This window comes from Eschscholzia californica, unplaced genomic scaffold, assembly GCF_041429995.1.
Source record: "Eschscholzia californica isolate CP2 unplaced genomic scaffold, dmEscCali1.0.p SCAF_3, whole genome shotgun sequence".
Classification (NCBI taxonomy): Eukaryota; Viridiplantae; Streptophyta; class Magnoliopsida; order Ranunculales; family Papaveraceae; genus Eschscholzia; species Eschscholzia californica.
In genome coordinates this window covers 9,132,671-9,155,503 of record NW_028238420.1, presented here as the reverse complement: position 1 = coordinate 9,155,503, position 22,833 = coordinate 9,132,671, and the positions used below count along the sequence as shown (strand labels likewise).

The following is a 22,833-nucleotide window of genomic DNA, read 5'->3' as shown; positions in this document are numbered from 1 at the left end:
TGTTTTATTTACTAGGAATTTTGTTTGGGTTATGTAATAGACACCGAATTTCTCTCTAGATTTTTCCTATTTTCCCTCTCTCTAAATTTTATTCCTTTTTCATATTTTCTCTCCAGATTTTTCTCTTCCCATATTTCCTATTTTTATTCGTTTTATTTCTGTTTAAACTTGTTTTCTCTCTCCAATCTTACTACTTTCCTTTTCTTAAAAAGATAGAGATGATGGCAAGAATATAATCGATTTCGAAATATTTATATATAGATAGAAAATTTATATATCTTCTTCTTCTGTTTCTCTAAAAAATTTAGAGAGAGAAAAAAAAAATATTCCAGATTTCAAAAATCTTTTCAAAATCTAGGCGGGGGGCTTAATTACTTTAGATGGAATCTTTCAAAAATCTGAGCTGGAGTTTTAATTTTCGCCAAAACTTGATCCCAGATTTTCAAAATTTGAACGAAATAAGAAAGAATTAGCGTTTTTGAGAAGGTTTTAGAGAGAGAAACAAAAAAAAATAGAGTATTTTCGGGATTTAGATATATTTAGAGAGAAAGATGTTGTTTTTCGATAATCTAGAGAGAGAAAGAGTCAGTTAAGAGAAGGTTTAGAGATATTTAGGTGAGATTTTGCGAGATTTAGAGAGATGTATAAATAGAACAAGAGGATAGAAGAAAGATAAAATCTTCCAAAAATCTGGGTGGGAGACTTAATTTTCGGCAAAAACTGCTCCAAAATTTCCAAATTTTGAATCCAAAAACTGGTTTTGAAAAGGTTTTAGAGAGAAACAAAAAAAGAGAAATTAAATGCTTCCTCACCATCAGTCACTGAACGCGTCAGGAAGGAAACAGCAAGAACCAGCTTTCCATGGGAGGGGCAAAACAGGTATAAAAAATTAAAAAAACCTGAAAACCCTTAGCTGTCCTGACATTTAGACTTAAAACGCATTTCGGTCCTTGTTTGAGCTGTAGGCGTATTGAAGGCTGAAAATTTGGACCATTCCCTCATTTTTCCTTTCAATAATAAAGGGAGTGATTCCAGTCTATGACTACATAAAAAGGACAGAAGATTGGTTACAAATAAGCATTTAAATATGTTCATGTCAACAGTTGGTAGCCCAAGTGGTTCCAAGGTGTTGACATAAACTCCAGACCTCTCTAGAGGTCCCAGGTTCGAATCCCAGAGAAGGTGGACTCTTTGGTTATTTGAATTGGGGTTATTAGGGTGTAAATAATGTTGTTGGGCTTTAGGCCATGTCTTGTTGGGCTATAGGTCAGGTTCGAATCCCAGAGAAAGTTATACTTCACACAAATAATTTTGGCCAGCGCTTTGGGGAAAGCTAAATAGGTTTCGGGGTGTGAATACTTGGTCAAAAATTGGTCAATTTTATTTAGGGGGAAAGCAACATAGCTTCTTCACCTCAGCTCTCTCTCTCTCCACCTCACCTCACTTTCTCTCCTCCTCACCTCTTTATCTTCTCCGATTAGATCGTAGGCCGGAGTTTCTAGAGGGAGAGAGAGTGAAATTTTTTTTTTCATGGTCGCCGCCCGGAAAATTTTCCGGTCGGCGACCTAATCGGAGAAGACAAAGAGGTGAGGTGGAGTGTTTTTTTTATCTCCCCTTAAAATTTATTTCCTCGGGAATTTCTAACATTCTACATATTCCCTTTAAAATTTCACACCCCAGAAACTATTTAGCTTTCCCTAAAGTGCTGGCCATAATTTTGTGTATAACCTAGTAATAAGAAATATATGAATAAGTTATTAAATTTACAACAAATCTTATTATAATATATTTTAAGTTGTTGTTAATTTATTATAAGTACACTTTGAATGTTATGTATAACTGAGAAATTCAAATGATTCAAATGACATGATTAAAACATAATTAACAAAGAATAGATAATAAGATCTTCAACTTTGCAAAAGAGTCAATCAATCATGTATTATGGTCAGGTAATTTCCCAATTACTATTGAAATCTTATCAGTTCTAATCGAGTAATACTCGTCGGGTATTAGATTCTTATCGGATATGAAAATGAGGATCCAGAATCGGCATAACATAGTTGCGGTTATGGTTCGGTTTCGGGTAATCGAGGTACCCATTGCAACCCTTACATTCCACTTTGCCCCAGTATACTAAGATTCCGTGGCGTCTTACGGACGTGGCAGATCCCTCTTGACTAACGCCGGTAGATAACACTTTGTTATGATTTATACGAAAGGTAGAAGATGATGATGGTTGATTTTTTATTGCGAAAAGGAAGAAACATAATAAAAACTAAATTGTTCATCATATCTATTTGAGAAAATTTGGAGGGGAGAAGCAATTGGGAGAGAAATAAGGAAGAGATATTAACCGACTCTTAACTCAGGGTGTGAATTGTGAGAGAAAAAGAAGTTGGAAGAGAAGATAAGTGGGTAGTAGTTATATATCCTAAACGATTTTGGTCGATTTACTCTAATACCCTTCTCTTTTGAGTCGATTTACATGAAGAAAGATTTATATCAGTTATTGAATGTGATATCTATCAAACTCCGAACAAAAATAGACAGTCAGGCACTCAGGCTTATCCGTCTTATATCAGTTATTGTATTTAGAATAATTCTAAAGGAGCTCTTATTTTTGGCGCCTTCCCACAGCAAAAATTTGGGGCTTAAAGAAGCGCCTACAGCTATAAAATGAAGCGCCTATAGAACTTCCCTAGTATTTATTGATTACCGGTTTAGGGGACCCACGTACCTCTATCTTTTTGTCATGGAGACCCACGTACCCTATCTTCTTAAATATTCAGTTGCGGCCTGAATTTATGGGCGCCCGTGTGGGTAGCCGTTAAATGTCGCCAACTCAAACCCAATCACTGGTTTAATTCCAAGGATCATATAAATACACACCGTTTGGACTTTGTACATGTGGTCTAACCAATTTGCATGTGGTTTCCCATGTGCATAAGTGCATTCCATTAAATACCACATTTATTCTTTTTGAGTTATATGTCAGTTTTTAGAAAAAAGAAGAGTTATATTAGACACAAAATCTCCCTTAATTTATTTAGTTTGCAATCAATATATAATAATCAAACATTTTGTCCACCATTATTTGCTTTAGGGTTGGACACCCACTCTTTAAACGGGAGGTCTCAAGTTCAAATCCAATAAAAGTAGAAATCTATCATTTCTTGAACTTAAATATAAATAAGATAAAACTAGGAGTAAATAAACTCTTAGAGTCCTTCAACAAAAAAAATAAAAAAAATAAACTCTTAGAGCATCTCCAATGCAAAACTCAATCTTATAATTCTCGGAGTGTCACATAGGATTTTCTAAGTTTTTCTTAAAAAATCATCTATAATGCAAAACTCAACTAGGATCTCAAAGATGATGTGTCGAGAGTGGAATAGAGATATCTCAAGAGGACACTCTATTTTCAGAGTGTCCTCTTGAGATATCTCTAATTGTCCAACTCATCAATATTTAAATTTCAACCAATAGAAATCAAGTCTTCTTATATTTCCAAAATAACTAATTATTTTTTTTTACAAAAATAACCATGACGCGTAAGTAAAATAAAAGAGTTTAGAGTGTTGCATTGGAGACATACAAGAATTGAGAATCTCTAATTTCGACACCTAGGAGTGAGAATCTCAATTGGAACTTCACAAATAGGACGAATAGAGTTTTTTTTGAGTTTTGCATTGGAGATGCTCTTATGTCTCGTAAGATGACATTAAGGGTCTTTATATGACCCTCAAGACCTTTTTTTAAATACGGTAGTTATTAAGCTCATTTAATTTGCGATGGCGAGAATAGTCTCACACGGGAGAAGAGGTAACTAACAACCAAGAATATGATGTGTAGGTCTTCTCTACTCATTGCCAATTGGTTTTGAGTTGGATGACCACAAACTTAACAGTAATATGTTCATGATCTGTCCGTGTCGGGTAATGATGTAATGACTTCTGAGTTCAGTTCCCGTTAATCAAATCATATCTCCACTCCACAAAATTTCTCAAGCTCAGCACTATCGAATCTTCATTTTAATTACTTTTTATGGAAAAGAGTCGATTGATTTGTGTATCTAGTAAGTTTCTTTTTCTGCAATAAACAAAATCCATTCAAACTAAATCTCTCTTAGGAGAGTTTCCAAGTTACAATCAGGTAGATTGGTGGAGAGAGCCAAATCCGAGTAACATTTTGTAGTAAGGAGAAGCTCTTAAAGGTGTGAGCGACATTCTTACAAGGTCGTCTACAAATGAAAACCAGAACCCCATGTTTCTTGCGTTAGACTTCAGATATCTAAATGATGGAGCGGTAGCACCAAGGTAAATCAAATTAATCAGTATCCAGATTGATCAGATAATTGACTAAAATTTGGGAGTGACCTTCTACAATGCACTTTCCATAACCCAAACGTATCACCAATTCGACACTGAGCAAGAAAACTTGAGCTTCACTTTTCTCCGGGGATTGAGACGCTACAACTTTCGCTTCACCTGCGAAAAAACTCCTCCTGCAATCTTTAATAACAACTGCACATGAGCCCCCACTCTCATTGGGTCCGAGATATATAATAGGATACATTACATAAGACGGATGGAAAATAGGAGATCCGACGGTCAAGATAAGTTGCAGAAATAATATACATGTGTAACACGTGTATGTACGTGACAGATCGAGAAGACGAGATCCGACGATCAAGAAGAGTTCAGAATATTAAAGATATTTGAAGATATATTGAAGATATGTGAAGATTTAGTTTCTTATATTCAGAATATCTCTTGTAACTATCTAATGGTAATATTAGATAGATTTTGTATTATTTCCTAGATTAGTAATCAGAAACTAGGAAACCCTAAACCCTAAGTCATCTATAAATAGGAGAGGGTTTTAGGACTCAAACTCATCGAGTTATGTCTGACCAATGTAACCGATCAAACCCACACACAATTGTATGTGGTGAATTATAATAAAGAAGTTGTTCTCCGTGGATGTAGGTCTTGAGTATTCCACCGAACCACGTTAAATTATCGTGTCTTTTACTTCATGTTCATATCTCCGATTATTTATATAATCGTGAATTTAACAATATATCCCATCCACATTCCCTTGGGTTGTGTTGAGGGTCTCCACCGGTTGATTCATGAATGGGATTTTATGTGATCTGTTATACTTCTCATACAGCGAGCTTATGGCATGCATATCACCAACATAACAGAATTGTCTAGACTGAGCACCTGTAAGCGTATCAAAATCGACCTCTCTTACTAAGTTGAGGTGGTTCGTAAATACAAAATAAGTCCCGTGGGGAATTGAGCTGCTACATTTAGACCGATGAGATTGGCTGAAGCTACTATAATAGCACCATGCACAAAATCATTCCATAGTATCCATATATCACCACTTCGACCATTGGCACACACTTTATAAAATCCAAATTAAAAAGAAGGATCCAAAACCAGATGAATGTCGTGGTGGAGACGAAAAGACTCTATCGGGTCTCATGAGGAATGATATCAAGGTCTGCAATATCGAGGAATCCTCCAAACCTCAGACAGTTCCATGCAAATATCATCATCGTCCTCACGACTCTTTAGGTGTAGCCGCCACAACCCTTTCTTTTCCGAAAAATCTGAATATATCATTAGGCTTATATCCATTGTCGGACCTGTGATTCATGCCATCTTTTTCCAGTTCCTCTTCCTGCTTTCATTCAAACTTGTTTCTTTAATAATCTCCATGGGATCTTCTACCTATCTTGTTTCATCTGCTGTAACTGCGTGTTCCGTTACTCTTATCATAGCCCAGTGGCGATCATCTCTTCAATCGTTTTTCGTCCCTTTTGTCGTTCAACCTCTATAATCACTTGGTCTTCAAAGTCTTCAAAAACGCGGTAAATGTTCAGTTTTTTGAAGCAAAATTCATAGTATGACTGATAAAGCCAACAAACAAAAACGTGGTAAATGTTCAAAACGAAGACACTGAGCAAAGAATCTGCTTTCGTAGTTTTAATTAGAGATTAGAGGTAGAGGTTCAGTGATGTCCACTTCAACCTTCGCCCTACCATATTGCCCCCAATTTTTAGAATCTGTTTTAGTAATTGAGATATGATCTTTGAGAGTAGCCGCAGGAAGGTTCACCGTGTCGATGTCGAGGTGATTGATCGGTAGTCCATGAAACTGAATCCGAAACCAGCTTAAATGAAAAAAACAATGGACGTAGCCAATGTCCTAACAGCTTCAATTGTGTTGTTAGGTCAAACAAATCGACTAGATTGCCTATAACCAAAAAAAATTGTTTATAAGATTGCATTTAGCGAGGCTGTCTTTAACAAGAATGAGTAATCTGATCCAGCAGAGAGATCATGGTTTTCTTTTGTCATGATCCTGCCAGTATTTAATACACCCAATAGAAACTTAAGTCATAGACAACTATTCCCTGGAACCTGGGGTCACTCACCAGGTTTGCACCAACTCAATACATCAAGAGTCGGACAAAAACAAACAGTTACAAACTAACTCAAATCTATCTAAACCTCGAGTTAGATTTTGAATAAGTGCTGAAGTACGGAAACTCCCCCTTAGGGATACTCGGCCGAACCAGCCCATTAGGTGGGACTACATTAAAAATCTTATTCAAAATCAAGAATTTGAATATCCTTCCCAGCCATCATTTGTTAACTTCTCTGCCTTCCTTAAGACTTCATCCCTGACGTCTTCTTGGTATTGAATCATTCTGCAAAAAGTATAAAGAAGTAATTTTAGAACAGTTTACTTCATATATAAATATAAATATACGGTTTAGGGAGAGAGAGTGAGATTGCAGGAAAGGTTCCGACCTAGTAAGTAAATCAGGGTCTTCGACACCCAACATTTTCACAGCCAACAAACCCGCATTCGTTGCGTTATTTATTGCAACTGTTGCTACAGGAACACCCCTCGGCATCTGATTCATTAGCAAGAAAAATCATGAAATGCTTTTAATATTAGATAAACTGAGTAAAATAAATAATATCGGAAAGTGACTCCGAAGGTAATACAGAAGCTATGTACCCAAAGTGACAATGCATTTGTATAGGACAAGTACATGAAAAAGAATACTAATTTTACCTGGACGATCGATAATAGAGAGTCAAGTCCATCCAACGAAGAAGATCGTACAGGAACACCTATAACAGGTCGTGGAGTAAGAGCCGCCACCATACCTAAAACTCAAATAAATGAGTATTCTTAAAACCCTTGCATACATATTTGTGTATGTATGTGGGTGTGTGTGTGTATAGATATATATATATATAGAGAGAGAGAGAGAGAAAGTGAGTTAAAACTGACCAGGCAAATGGGCTGCACCACCGGCACCAGCAATGATGACCTGAATGCCTCGCTTATGAGCAGATGCAGCATAGGAGTACATTAGTTCAGGTGTCCGGTGGGCTGAGATTATTCTTACCTGCAAACTTTATGTGTAAATATCTGGTCAACTGACTTATTAGGTGACAAATGAAAATCAGAATCAGAATCAAAATTAGAATAAGAAAGTCCACCTCATTAGGCACTCCAAATGAATCTAAAACTTTAGCAGCCTCTTTCATGACTGGAAGATCTGAATCAGATCCCATTATAATCCCAACACGTGGAGCAGCTACAGCAAATGAAAAATTAGACCATTCCAAATATAATACAGAAAACAAATTAGACAATTCCAAAGGCGATGTTATTTTCATGAAAAAGCATAGTCGGTAGACAAAAACCCTTTCAAAAGAAAATTCAATTTACCTGTATTATGTACTTCTGAACTTTCTTTTTCTTTAGTCAATATAGAGTTCAGTTTTTTTTCGACAATGGCCATAGAAGGACCAACAATTGTGATGTGACCCATCTTTCGCTGCTTACGCATTTCTGCAAGATCATAAGAACGCCATCAACTCAAGAAAAGAAAAAGAAACTGTAGTATGGTGAAAATATTTCAATATTTTTCTTGCCTGGCTTGTTATACCAGTGCACAGACGCTCCAGGAATATTCAATGCCCTTCGCATCAATTGATGAGCTAAAAGGAACCCTTGCTCCCCCTACAAGAATAGTTTATCCATCATAAATCAGTATGTCACGTTTTTTTTGCTCGAAATTTACAACTGTGAAAATGGTTTATTTAACAAGCAGGTCATGTGTGTGTGAGTATCTGACAGCCCTCTTATAAAAACATGTGTTGTTCATATGGTGAGCCTGCAAAAATATTAAATTGGATATAAGGCTGAAAAAACAAATTCACCTCCTCTTCACCTAGTAGATTGTACATGATAGCAGCTGGTGTCTTCATTGATGAATCACCAAGTGGAAGACCAAGAACAGCTCGTAAATGTTGCTCGTATTGTGAAGTGAAGCAAGCTTCTATTGTGTGATGCCCACTATTGTGAGGCCTCGGAGCAACTTCATTTAGCAAAATCTGTGAGAAGTAAGAAATAATATAGCAGCTCATTCATTGTTACCCTAAAAAATGAAAACAAATTACAAGTACCACCTAACAACGGAGACTAAAGAGCATAGAACAGAAACTGCATACCTGACCATCTTTTGTAAGAAACAACTCAACCGCAAACACACCAGCACCTTCTAATGATCTAACAGCTCTTTGAGCAACATCTGTAGCAAGTTCCCTGATCTTCCATGACACGTCTGCAGGTGCCTTAACTATATGACAAATGTTATCCCTACAAGTGAACAAAACCACAAGTTGAGGATTTCAAAATATAAAGCAAACATTTTGTCTCATTATATTATCATTTATAACAGGCGACAATTTACAAGAAAAAAAATAAAAGAAAATTACTCACTAGTTTCCAATTATAAGAACATTAGATCTTACTTGTGAATGGTTTCAACAACAGGATAGCAGGAAAGTGAATTGTCCCTTCCCCTCGCTACAATGACAGCCAGCTCCTAGATTATCACAAGGAACAACCACCATGTCAGAGCCCATTTTTGTTTTTTAAGTAGACATTTTGTCCGAGATGTCGAATTATCTACTTAGTAATAGACATTATATGACCTCCATAATTACATTTCTATGTCAGATCAAGATAAGGTATATCGTCTATTTATTTTGTTGCACACCATAATTGGGAACAACTTGCTATGTTTGGCCTGGAATAGGCAGTTCAACTCTTAGCTCGAAAAGCTTCCAACTCCCAAGTCCTGATACGGATTGTTGGGGGTTGAGGTGCTGAATCCTAAGACTATACAACTTATTAGATAACTAATTTGTTTAACTGAGGTTACCCGCTCAAGTACCATAGCATAAAGAGTTAAAGACGGAACTCATAGCTGCTATCAAGATGGAAGAATAGCTGGAAGTAGCTGCTTCGCTACAAATAAAAGAGTTTTCGACTGTTCTTTCAAACTCTAAACAAATTATCTAAAAGAGATTTACTTGTCACAATAGAAATGAGTAATTTTGATAAATAAGAAAATACAACCCAAGAAACGCCGTGAACATTTTAAAATAAAAACAGAAACCAACTTTCCCACCAACCTTCACGAATGGAGCCCACTTCTCAACATATAAGCCATGACTATATCCTCCAAGAGCTGTAACGAACAAAATAGATCTTGAGGTAAAGAAATAGAACATAAACCAACTCAGACACTCGACTAGTAACGTGGGAGGATGAAAGTTGAAACTCGGATATCAGATAACATAATTTAAGCTTATTATTACCACTTGGGCTAAGCTTGATCATGAACCTCTAAGTAAACCGCGAAATATATACATAACAAGTGTAGAAAACCCCCAAAAGGTAATGAACTGCAAGCCTCATCACAGTGAAGACTGAGAGTCGTTACAGAAGAAAGGAACAAATCTGGCTGCTAAACAAGCTTTTTAGTAGTATATGGCTATGTTTATATACACTTTCAGTTATTAGCATCAGCTTATGTTGATTTTTAGGTTGCCTCTTTTAATGGTATGTCAGATAGTCAGAGGAAATATATAACATAAGTCAACAAATTTTCATGCCATAATGTACCAGCTACACAAGAAAAAAGGTCGTCTTTGCTACGGGCAACAGCATTGCCACGCCCATCGTAGGCCAACCTTTTGCTCTTAATCATTAGAGGATAACCGAACACCTCCCCTGCTTTTATTGCACCTTCATCATCATCTATCTGACTCAAGCAAAATACGAAAAATTAGAGACATGAATAAATTCAACTACATTAAGTTGAAAAACAACAACTTAGCATGAAGTTACCTGCATAAATTCAGGCATTGGAATAGCATGCTGAGAAAAGTGAACCTTCTGTAGATATTTGTCCTGCAACAGAAAGAAGAAAAACTGAGGTTGAAGGATAAACTCCGTCAGAAAAGAGCTCATTCTTAATTTGAAGAAATCCGTGTTTTTTTTTTTCATATTTTTATCATTTAATATTGTGCTAACTCACCAGTTAACTCCCACTTGCTCACTGAATTTCAGTAGGCTCAACTCGACTGAAGTCTAAATAAATAAATAAAATCTCAATTACCTAAATGATCTACTTTTCCAATGCATGCCTTATATACATAACATTACTTATAAGCAAAAGGAAACTAATACATAAAAGGAGTAGCCTCCTTACTCCTCCTTACAGTTAGCAATTAAAATGTCAAGACTCTAATGCAATTTAGAAGGAACTTCGATCAGCATAAATATCTCATCTCATTTCAAACAACACCTCGGTCTGACTTAAACTACTTATACGATAAATTTTGTTTAATCAACAAAAGAATTCATCACCATTTGCATCGTAATAGTGAGCTAGTGACTTTTGAAGTTAATCTCTTTGAGAAATTTGATCAAGCCTTTAGAAACTAAATAAAAGGGATAGAGAGATAAGAGATTGATGTGGTACCGCATTCTCTAATCTTGAATCGTTACAAAATTATGAGGATGACGAAAGTCGAACTATCTACTTATGAAGATGGACATGATGAGAAGGTCAAAATTAAGAAACATACTTGAATTATTCGAATAGTGGAAGCTTTGGGTTGGCAGTCTACTCCTTGTTGCTCAAGCTTTTCAAGTGTGGCAACATCAACATGTTCAATTTCAACAGTCAATACTCCACATCTAACAAAATAAACGAAAACAAATCAAATCTGCGTAGATGACAGATATATAAAGCAATGGTGAAAGTATCAGATGAAAAATTAATCATCATACTCATTAATATAAAAAGTAACCTTTTTGCAAATTCTTGAACTGCAACACTATCATCAAATCTTCCAACAACATGGTGGTATGCTAGTGTACTTGCTGGACAATCCTCTAGTGGATCTAAAACCATCACCTTGATACCCATTTGTGAAGCTGCCTGGCATAACATCTGTCCTAATTGCCCTCCCCCCAAGACTCCAACGACCGAATCAGATAACCCATGTACAGAGTTTTCATCCTCCCTGAGTGCAAAAAAAAAGGAGGAATTTTTTTCCTATAAATCCAAGAACAGGTAATGTGGGTGGTTATTCATATACAAACTTTTGGCCCATTAAATTATCAAATTGACTTCAAAACTAGATAAGAACTAGAGTTTTATATGGTTTTACCTGAGCGAGGTGGAAGAACGGTCAGTAGATGCACGAAAAGTAGAAAGATTTTTCTTTAACTCAATAGAAGAAGTTCCACTAACACCATTGAAGTTCTTCATTGAAAAAGCTAGACTTTTTGTGACTAAATTTGTATTTTGAGTTCTGAAATCAGAGGTAGATAGGTAGTAACGTTGATTACCACAGGATGCCACAAATGAACATTGAAGAAGCATTCTTTAATCTCAGCTCCTCGTTACTTCACCCTAGCTAGAGAGAGAGAGAGGAATTTCATCAAACAGTTCGGCTACAACCTAAACCATATCCACAATTCTGAAAGAGACTCATGAATTTCTTGATGAATTTCTTCAGAGGGGAAGCAAAATTATATCTAAGTCCCCAGGAATAAGGATCAATAATCTCTATGAGAGACCATTCAGATTTCAAAATCTTTTACAAATTACACATCTAAGTGGTTAGAATCAAATCAAGTATTGAGTACTCACCAGAAATCTGAGTATCCCCAACGTTGGAGTATTTCAAAACTGAAAGTACAACCAAATCCTTGAGAGAGAAAGTGAAGATTTAAGGTAAACCCCTCTAGTTGCTAGGCAGCTCGACTTCTTGCTGTTGTCGTCTTTACTTTTTGAGAAAGGTTTGAGAGAAGTTCAACTTGAAACCCTAATCCTTGAGAGAGAGTGAAGATAACAGATGGTACTAGTTGCTCACTTAACTTCTTTGCTCAGCTCCTTCTCTTCTTTTTTTGTTGAAAGTCGGCTTGCTGTTGTCGCAGAGGTTGAAACTCTCCCTTCCTTACCCGCCTCAAATTTTTTTTAAAGAAAATGACATAGAAGCTGTTGAAATATCCAAATTGCCCCTATTCTTTCAAATAATTACGATGACACCTAGTTTAATTTAAAGGGTGCCTCTAAAGGCACCGGGTCCAACAGCTATGGAGTATTTTTATCTATAAGCACCGGGTCCAACAGCTACGGATCTATTAACAGAGGTCTGTTCATCACGAATGTTCGTGATGAACAGACCTCCGGCGAAGGGAAACCCCCTTCGCCGGAGTTTAGAGAGAGAGAGAGAGGAGAGAATTTAAAAAGAAATTAGAGAGAGAAAGAGAGAAGAGAGAGAAAAAAATAAAAAATTTGAAGGTCGTCGTCCGAAAATTTGGCCGGACGGCGACCCCTGCCGATGAAGACGATGATGTGGCGTGTTGAAATGATGTGACAAAGAGAGAAATGAGATGGAGGAGAAAGAGTAACGGAATGTTGAAGATAACGGAAAAAGGGGGTCATGCGGGAATTATTGCTAATGTAGGGGGTCAGGCAGAAAGCTGGTCACAAAGTTGGGGGCCATTTGGGAAATTACCCTTTTATCTATAAGCACTGGGCCAATCTGTAAGCACCGGCCCAAATGACTTAAACTTAATGCCTCCGTCCATTTCTCACGAAACCAGACCAAAGTACCAAACCATTCCGTTAAGTGTTTCCTCGTTTTCTACCCCCGACAATTCCTTTACCGAAAGAGAGCTCAAAAGAGGGTAAATCGACAAATCTATTGGGGCTTTCCTTGGAACCAAGACATTGAATATCAGGCGAAACAACGCATGTTACCAGATCTAGAGATGTCAAAGAAAATCCTAGAAGAGATCGACCTAAAAAAGAAGACCTTTGATGAAATCCTAAATTGAGTACTGAAACTTTGATTAAACTGATTGGATCAGAAGGAACCGAGTCACTGGAGTCCTCACTGTTATGAATCATTTCACCAACTTTCGCTGCTTTCGAGCATTGTTCTTGCACATTTACGCCTAGAAAAAACAAAGATTGTCAAGAAAATCATCAGTAACGAAGATTTATACAACTCGACAAAGTAATTACAAGAAGACTTACGATTAGTTATGTGAGGTATCGTCCATTTTTTGAGGAATCGAGCTATGAACATGAAAAAACTGTCTGCGATGAAAAGTAGGGTTAGATAAACCCTAAGAACAATACAACGACTAGGGTTAGAAATGAAAATACCTTTGATGGAGTTATTTTGTCGCCAATAAAGATCAGTGGGAAGAAGTGGATCTTGCCATAAGTCATGTTGATAATGTGAGAGAAAAAGAATGGGAGAGAATTCAAATCAAATTATTTTGAAAAAGAAAACGAAGGTGAACTTCACCCACGTTAGTTGACTGGGTGCTTATAGAGAACTCGGGTCAATGATCATTGACCCGAGTCCATGACATGGCCGCCTGCTTACAACCGTTTGGCCCGGTGCCTACAGAAGCACCCTAATTTATATATTCATCTTATTTCATTCTTACCCTACTCATAGATTATAATATATTTTTCGAAAAGTGACTACGAAAGTCATTAAAATGACATCTGACATATAATTACCGAAGTAAACCTTGAAACAAATGGGTCTAAACCCAACGAAACAAACGGCCTAAAGTCCATCTAACTACATTATTTGTACCTTTAATAGTCCAAGTTTAATAAACTATGGATTCCACTTCCTCTGGATTCTGGAGTTTATGTTAACACTTTCAACCAGTTGGGGAACCAAATGTTGACTAGATTATATCATAATTTTTTTTTTGAGAAATCAACTACAATTTACGTTAGTCGTTACAAGGCATTGATACATCATCAAGATGTGATAAGCACGATAACCTTCTAAGTTTAACTTATAATGAAAGAGGCCTAAAGCCTGACATACTTATTACATTATTTATACCTTTAATAACCATGGATTCCACCTCCCGTGGAAAACGAACCTAGGACCTCCAAGTTTTTGGAGTTTTATGTCTAACCCTTTGAACCACTTGGGCAACCACAATACATTGAATAAAATACATTGAGTTAAATAACCCAAGTTCAATTAAAACTATCTATTATTTTTTTTAGAACGCACATTACATTGAATAAAATCAATTATAAAGTCAAGTCCTTAAAGTTATGTAAGTAAAGAAAGTCGAGGACTAATCATAACAAATTTAACCATGTAGGGGGTGATAGTTAAGAATTAATTATACTGGACTAAACATGAAGTAGCCAGATCATAAGCTACTTGATTCTGATTTCTTGGGGAGTAGTTGTGAAATTAAAAAACCTGATTGGAAGGCAGACTGTATTTAAGAAGTTAATTCCGCCAAGAATGTCCCAGTTGTGTTGGAAAAAGAAAAATGGTAAGTCGTCTGATCCAGGTAAGGGTGGGAATCGGGCGATATGGGCACCCACGAGTAATCTTCCTTCGGGCTTGGGCAGGTCAGGCATATGTCTTCAATGGCTAATAGGGGAGCCGGGTGAATTGGGCGGGTAAATTCGGAAATTCCAATGCCCAAAGCCCGCCCATGTTCGTTTAATTAACCAGACATATAAGGTCTGGGGCTATCGGGTTTCGGGCAATCCTAATTTGAAAGGTAGCAAAACATGGGCATTGGATACATCAAGCAGCACACAAAGTCGTGGGCATGAGTAGCGGTACTTGGACTATTTATAAGAGTCTCCCTCACACCTTTCAACTATGAAGGAGCAATGTGGGACTATTTTTAGGAGCATTCGAGAACTTTTCACTTTAAATGCTTTAGTCCCACATTACCAGACTATTGCAAAAGTTGTTAGGGGTTTAGTTATATATAGAATCCTTATCTTAACTTTCAACTTGAGGCACAAATGTTGCACACTTCAGCCCACACAAATTAGTTAAAGTAATGTGGGCTAGATTTCTAAACTAGGATGGTGGTCAAGTACTCATCTTCCTTCTAAATTTATCGGGCTACTCGGGTAATACCGGTGGGCTCGAGTACAGGCGGGAGGTCGGGTAGAAGCACAAACTATTCGCAGGTCGGGCGGGTGGCACCCGGGATGGGCATCGGGTGCCCATGTTCGGGGTACCCATGGACGGGTTCGGGTCCACAGGCAGAATTCCCACATCTAGATCCAGGGCTTGTGATCGACCCCATCTTAATGACAACTGCTTTAATTTCGTCTGATGAAGGAATCCTCGAGATGTAGCCCAACTAGTCGCCTGAGTGAACCTTGAAAGCACTAAGAATGTCAGGCGAAGGTTGGCTCACTAAGTCAGCTTTGAATAGATTTTGAAAATATTCTATGAATTCCTTTGAAATATTGTCTTTATTAAGGTAACCTCACCAGAGCTAAGTGTAAGTTAGTCTATTTTGTTTTTCTGTCATCTGGTCTCCATTGGCATATGAATATGCTCTTGTGCTTCGGTCTCCATTTTTTTACTCAAGTAGATCTAGCTTGTTGTTCTGCTTTTGTATTATTTATTTCTTCTAAATATAGTATCTGGTCTTGCAAGTCGCTTTCGATATCCAGACTGTTTTTCGTGGGCGTAAGAGACTGAATGTCTAGTAGTCTTTTCCGAAGAATAGAGAGTTTATTCCGTAAAACCCCAAAAACCTCTTTCTCAGAATCTGAATGGACTCTTTGACCATTAGTATTCTTGCATGAAAAGCCCCTGAGCTAGCATCCCGATTGGTTTGGAATGTATTCCAGGAGTATTATCATATTTTGTCTAGTAAACCTCAAATTTTCTAATCGTATTTATCACCTAGCCTTGTATCTTTAGTTTCAGAAGAATCAGAGCATGATCGTTGTTGTAACGCGGAAAATGAAATACCACTGCCTCCGGATATTCGAGTAGCCAGGAGACACTACACGAGACTTTATCCAACCTTTACGGAGTAAAGTGATGACCCGATTTACAATTCGTCCAAATGCTTAGTCCATTGAATCGCAGGTTCAACAAATTTGCGTTGTGTATAAAATTCTAAATGAGTTAGTGGACCCTCCCCATTTTCCGTAGTTGACAACAGAGCATTAAGGTCGTCTAAGCAACAAATAGAGTTAGATAGTCTCCGAATTCATTAGTAGTCCATTCTAAAATGGTAAGTGGTCTTGCAATTGCGGGGGTCGTAAATACAAAATAGGTCTCATGGGACCGAGCTATTCAAACAGTAAGATAAATAACATTGTTCGAGGCCTAGTTAATTACAATATGTGAATTACTATGGTATAGCCCGTGCCTGTAGGGCACATATTTTCTATAATTATGTTATGATAGAGTAATAAATACACATTAAAAATGATAACTGTAATTACATTATGTTTGGAGATATAATTGGGTTATTTGAAGAGAGACCATGGAGAGAAAGGATCGTGTGAGTTAGTAGTTCGAATACAAGAGACAGAAAAATAGTTAGAGAATTTATAGGAAGCGAGTAGTTATTTTGATTTTTAAACATAATCTCTCCTCTACACTTTTTAATAGAAAGGTTAAGAGTTACAAGGATGATTCAACGGTCTAGATTTACAATTCCAAGTTATGACATGGCAAAAAGCCTAGTAAATTTGTTATATAGATTTATCCGTAAGAGGAGTAAACCTCCGCTTCGACCACGAGGTAATAATTGAAAATGATTAATAAGATCATATTTATCAAACACAAGAGAGATGGAAATGATAATAATTTGGTTTCAGAGAGAAAAATCCCAATGAGGTTTAGTCGCTTCTAGGAACTTCTTAATGTTTAATTTGTCGGGTTGCTTAAGTCCCCGACAGTTCCAAGCCAAAATATGCATTTATCTTACGACATTTGGGTTGTCGATACTCGTTTCCATGCAGTGTCTATAGAGAGTTGTCTGGCCATCCTATTTTGGCCCTTTCATATTTGTCTCCAGTCACAGTATAAATTCATCCTGTTGAACGTTCAATGCAGACTCAGAACCACTTCCTTTAGTCAGGTGTTCTACGCCATGGCTCGACTGACCAAATGAAGCTTTGGCCGCAATCATTGAGTCTGTTTGAATTTTGTTTCTTTTAACCTGAGTAACTCGAGAAAGCACATCCCCAAAGTTAGATTGTAAAGATGAATTGACTGTGGTGTTTCTAGGCTCCTTGCAAATGTAGTATAGTCTGACCCTAACATTCCGATATAGATCGGACGGTCTTAACCGAAAGACTCAAATTCTTTGCCTGACCCCTAACATTGAAGCGGGGCTTTGAAGGAGTCTCACTACTTAGGTTCCATGGCCTTCAAAAGTAAATGTTTTTGCTTCTCGATTGTTTGTTGTTTTAATAGATTGCCAAATGTGAGAAATGTTGGACAAAATAATGAAATGTCCAATAAAATCGCAAGAAACGCAGAATTGGGGAAGCTTTTCAATACGAATCTCAAATGAAATCAATTGATTGTTTAATGGTCTGAGGTTAACCCTCTAGGGCAGAGGTTTTTGCAGAGAAACTTCGCCTTTCACTTGTCCTACAATACTTAATTTAATTGCGTCCTCCGTAGGTTGAAAGTTTCCAAGCGACCCCGCCAAACGATTAACCGTAGTATTGTTGAGGTAACCCAAAGGAATATCGTGGAACTGTGTCTAAAACCAAAATGAGTCAAATGAGTGGCCAACCGGTGTAATTTTCTTTCGGCATACTTAAAATACAATAAATTCCTACTGAATTACCCAAGGGGAACTTTCTAATGCCAAGTCCTGTTCAGTAGTCGTCAAGAATTTGAGGAGAAAAACATTGCCCTTCACTTCGGTTAAAGTAAACTTATTTGGACCGTGAATGATGCAGGAAAGTCGCATCATTGCTTGGCTGATTTCAACTTTTTTTTTTTTTAATTTGGAACCATGTTACCCCAGTCTGACGATGTCGAATTCCCACCGGTGGCATGGCTGAAAATATAGGCCCCCATGAAATTTTAATCGAAGCCCCATATATCGTTATAGGAAAATAAAAGGTCTCAAAATTAATTAACTCTAAAAATGTTATTAAATAAAATTTTATTATGTAACAAACTTATTTATACTTGCCCTATTTATATAACTAATTTATTTTAAAAATATTCATAATATATTTGGTGTATTTAATGTAAGTAATGAATCTAAGAAAATTACAGTTTTTATTATATGATTTTTAATGCAACAAAATAAACATATGATTACAGAATCTACATTAACAATAAATATTAGTTATTTTTACTTAAAAATCAATAGAAAACAATGGAAAAAAACTCTAACTTGATAAAGGGACAATGAAACCTATTAGATTAAAGGAGGAGTAGAAGACAAAGAAATTAGATAAGAGGAAGGAGGGGGAAATTGAAACGTCAAATGATTAGTTTGTTTTTTTTATGTCGGCATCTAACTCATCTAAATATATCTCTTTAATGGTTCTTTGAAGAAATAAGGACATGTCACCTAGAGTCACGATGGAACCAATTAACCTACTAATTACCTAGAAGTCTCTAGGGCCTACAAAATAATAATATTGGGCCTTATAACATTGTAGCCCAAATCAAGTCTTCATTCCCCATCAAACAAAAAAAGAAAAAATTATCCCATAACCTTTACAGTGCAAAGCAAGATAAAAATTAGTTGAGTTAACACAAGTTTATGCACAAAATTGGCTTTCACGTCAATAAGTTATTTAAGATTTTCCAGAGAAAGGACCTATGGGAAGAGGGGGGTCAGTGAGATCGCACCGCTCGCACCCTCTGATTCCCGCAGAACTGAGTCCTCACCTTCCACGATTGCCACAGTATGTTCCTCCTTAGTGAGGGTGGCGAAGTGCCGAAGAAATTGTGAATTTTGTGTGTCCATAGTTATTTAGTAAATCAATCAAAAACTGAGAAAATTTTCTATTTTGTAGAGAAATTTTTACTACCAAGCTACTTGGTTTTATCAACGGACAATAAAAAGAGACAAAATATTCCATCATTAACACCCTCTTGTATGGAAAATGCTAGGGTTGCTCATTGGATTACTTAGAGGATGACCAGTCCACTCATATAGCTGAGGTGCCTATACAGAAGTAGATTTTGGAAAGAAATTCAACATGCCACCTCAGCTATATGAGTAGACTATTCATCCTCTGAGTAACCTAATGAGTAACCCTAGCATTCCCTCTCTTGTATTAGGAGGAGGATTTAACACAATTCTATCAAACACGTAATCTCAATCCCTAAGGATAAGTACGGGAGGTGTAATCTTAGTCATTAATAAGGGTTTGAAGATAAGTTTAAGATGTATAATCTTAATACTTGAGATATGCTTTGAGAGGTGTAATCTTGACACTTAAAGAGGGCTTAAGACAATTTTGAGAGATATAATCTTAACCCTTGGAGATAAGATTGGGAGGTGCAATCTTAGCAATTGAAAAGGAAGGTATATTCTAAAAAAGATACTCCCATCCCTTCTTATATAAGTTTTTTTTTTTTTGAATCAAACTTCATTAATAGGCCAAAAGGCTAATGAGAATTACATCATGAAGTTGAAATCGAAGACACAACCAAATCGGACAAACAAGTCTAATTATGCCCACTTGAGGTGCATCTAAAGCTGCCTGGACTAACTTGTGGGCTACTTCTGTTGCAGTCACCACTAACCATCTGTGGGTAGTTTTAAAATCGTTGCTTCTTCCACCTTCTGCTGTGAGTTGTTGAAGAAACTCCCAATGGTTGCCAAGATCACGCACTCAGTCTGAGATAAGTACAAAAATTAAAAAAAAAGATCCTAAAGACCAACAAAACAGATCCTAAAGACCAACAAAACATGCCATAAAGACCAACAAAGAAACATAATCTTTATTTAGAATCAAAGAAAGAAATCCGGTGACCGGAAAAACAATGAACCCCGTGGATAATCCGTGATGATCTTTTAAGTATTGAAAGTTGTATCTCCAACAAATAAACAAAAGAGTCGATGATGGACTATGATGGACTACTGTGAATGTTGGCTCCAATTTCTCGGACTTCCATTCAATCTAATCTCCATTAATACGGTTACTTCTATTGCACATACTCTGGGTCCGAACCAAACGATCACTAGTGACTATGAGAATTCATGGAAAGGATTCATTAAATTAACATTCGCAAACCTCCACTAATTAGCCTTACCAGTAGACTCCTTAAAGATCAAAACATTTCAATATCCTTTTTTTATGAGAGCCTTACAATATCCTTGAAGACATCGTTTCACTTCCACCGATGATTCAACTATGACTCTAGACACTACTAATGGAGGGAAGACTAACAAACATCGAGAGAAAAAGGAGATCCGACGAAGGGAATCCCCTTCGCCGGAAGAACAAACTCGGATCTAGAAGATGAAAGAGAGGGACGGTTATGGAGGGAAGCCCCTTCTTATATAAGTAACACTGGGCGCTTTATACTTCTATTTCTCTCCTCGATCCATGGGCTTATATTTACAATTTAGGAAAGTTTTATAGGACTTTGTATGCACAACATATATGTATTTTTTTAATTCACAGATGTGTATGCATATAACAAAAAGATGCGTTCATATAACAAAAAGATGAGTGCATATAAAATTTACAATAGTCCCAGAAAAACTACTGGACACAAGACCAATTTTTCTTGACTTGGTGTAAAATCAACCCCTGATTTTCTTTAAAAAGAAGAAGAAAGGTGATGAAAATGGTCTTTATCTTCATCAATGTCACAACCATCTATAACTTGTCCACCACTATGGTTCTCTTTTGTCTCTTTAACATCTCCCCTCACCATCTCTCTTTCCTTAGGAAATGGAAAAGAAAGGTGATGAGTGAGAGATGGGGTGAGGATGGAATATACTGAAGAGAAAAATAGTGGGGTAATGGTTGGTGACGATACAATTGAAGGAGTTACAATTCGTAACCTCTTGTTTAAATATATAAATTTGGGCTTACACACTTTTTTATATTCACGCCCCACGACCTATATAAAAATCAGGAAATTGGGCAGGAGGCCCAATTTCTTGTAATTTTTTGTTACAAAGACAACCCATGTTTTTAACTAGCTAGGCCCCAAGTAAGTTATAAGAATAGGCTTGAAGGACATTTTTAAAGGCACCAACTTTTTAAGAGTCAAAAATACCCTTCATTCAATTAGAAATACCTAGTAATAATCTAACTAATAAATCAAGAACTTGAGTTTTTTCTCATGAACGAACCGAGTTGGATTGTCGACGCCGATTAAAATTTCTGGGGGTTTGAATCGATTTGGCTATGAGATAGGTTAATGTTTTTAGGTTTTGGTGATTTAATCTATTTGCTTGTTGTTTGAAGAGGCTTTTAAGGGGTTTGATTTAGTTTTTGGTTCTAAATTCTAGAGAGAGAAAGTTTTATATACTTTCAATGGAAGGAGAATTTGATAGTGTTTCAAGGTATAATCCAACTTCTTCATTGCTTTATTTTCATTGAGTTATGAACGATGGATGACAATTTGTTAGTTTTGATGTTTATGTTCAAACTTATTTGTTGGATTTATATGGAAGTTGTAAAAGTATAGTTGATGCAAGCAATGTGTTTGATAAAATGCTTGAAAGAGATGTTGTTGCTTGGAATGCAACGTTAGTTGGTTATACAAGACGTAGGTTGGTTGAAATAGCCATAAAGTTGTTAGATGAAATGCTTGAGAGAAATATTTTTTTCTTGGACAATCATGATTTGTATTTATGTTCAAATTTAGAATTTCATGAAAGCTTTGGAAGTTGTTCGAAGAAAAGTAAAATGATGGTGCTAGAGCTTATAAAATGACTATTATGAATTTGTTGGGGTTTTAGCTAGTTTTTCGATACAACATTCTATTAGACAAAATATAATAATTTGTAACAAATTTTATGTTAAATCAATTCAAAACTAATTTGCAAACCATTTGCATGGCATTGCAAGGTGTTTGCAAGGCTCTGCAAGGTGTTTGCAAGGCTTTGCAAGGCTCTGCAAGGTGTTTGCAAGGCTCTGCAAGGTGTTTGCAAAGCTTTGCAAGGCTCTGCAAGGTGTTCGCATGGTTGTGCAAGGTATTTGCAAAAGTCATGCAAGGTGTTCGCAAGGCTCTGCAAGGTGTTTGCAAGGCTCTGCAATTTGTTTGCAAGGCTATCCAAGGTGTTTGCAAAAACCATGCAAGGTGTTTGCAAGGCTCTGCAAGGTGTTTGCAAGGCTCTGCAAGGTGTTTGCAAGGCTCTGCAAGGTGTTTGCAAGGCTCTGCAAGGTGTTTGCAAGGCTCTGCAAGGTGTTTGCAAGGCTTTGCAAGGCAGTGCAAAGTGTTTGCAAGGCAGTGCAAGGTGTTTGCAAGGTATTTTCTTAGACTAGGGTTAGGTTGGTCTTTTTACTGAAATTGAAAATGACATAATTGCCATCAGGGAGGTGAAGCCTAAAAAACTTTGATGAATCCTTTTTAACCAAAATCATAATTTCTTAGGAAGTTTTGGCCAAATTCCCCTATAAAAATTTGTAAGGCCCTTTATGAACTAACTT

General features: G+C 36.7%; 1 protein-coding gene across 10 annotated transcripts; it reads right to left on the bottom strand.

Moving 5' to 3' along the window:
* Positions 1-6,272: 6,272 nt before the first annotated feature.
* Positions 6,273-12,427, bottom strand: LOC147548218 (phosphoribosylaminoimidazole carboxylase, chloroplastic-like). Of its 10 annotated transcripts, none has more exons than XR_015238932.1 (18): positions 12,055-12,372; positions 11,570-11,814; positions 11,207-11,422; positions 10,982-11,093; positions 10,239-10,301; positions 10,014-10,152; positions 9,521-9,576; positions 8,855-8,928; positions 8,552-8,699; positions 8,261-8,434; positions 7,973-8,060; positions 7,767-7,889; positions 7,535-7,632; positions 7,323-7,447; positions 7,101-7,195; positions 6,830-6,936; positions 6,613-6,726; positions 6,273-6,422 (listed from the first exon to the last, which is right to left on the bottom strand). XR_015238932.1 is itself a non-coding variant. In XM_086672539.1 (18 exons), the coding sequence occupies exons 2-17, from the start codon at positions 11,782-11,784 to the stop codon at positions 6,633-6,635; spliced, it is 1,920 nt and encodes a 639-aa protein (XP_086528665.1). In that variant the 5' UTR covers positions 11,785-11,818; positions 12,055-12,374; the 3' UTR covers positions 6,273-6,422; positions 6,613-6,632. The 10 variants fall into 10 exon arrangements, 5 of the variants coding, with proteins under 5 accessions (XP_086528665.1, XP_086528666.1, XP_086528662.1 ...); XR_015238931.1 differs by having other exon boundaries at positions 11,570-11,818; positions 12,055-12,371; XM_086672539.1 differs by having other exon boundaries at positions 7,323-7,440; positions 11,570-11,818; positions 12,055-12,374.
* Positions 12,428-22,833: the final 10,406 nt, after the last annotated feature.

What these genes read in the sequence shown, in the direction of transcription:
- LOC147548218 (XM_086672536.1), bottom strand. Translation starts at nt 11,784, where the DNA reads ATGCTTCTTCAATGTTCATTTGTGGCATCCTGTGGTAATCAACGTTAC. An exon ending in GTTGTTGAAACCATTCACAA is followed by an intron (nt 8,700 to 8,854) that starts GTAAGATCTAAT and finishes GTTCACTTGTAG; the next exon opens with GGATAACATTTGTCATATAG. An exon ending in GACCCTGATTTACTTACTAG is followed by an intron (nt 6,727 to 6,829) that starts GTCGGAACCTTT and finishes TACTTTTTGCAG; the next exon opens with AATGATTCAATACCAAGAAG.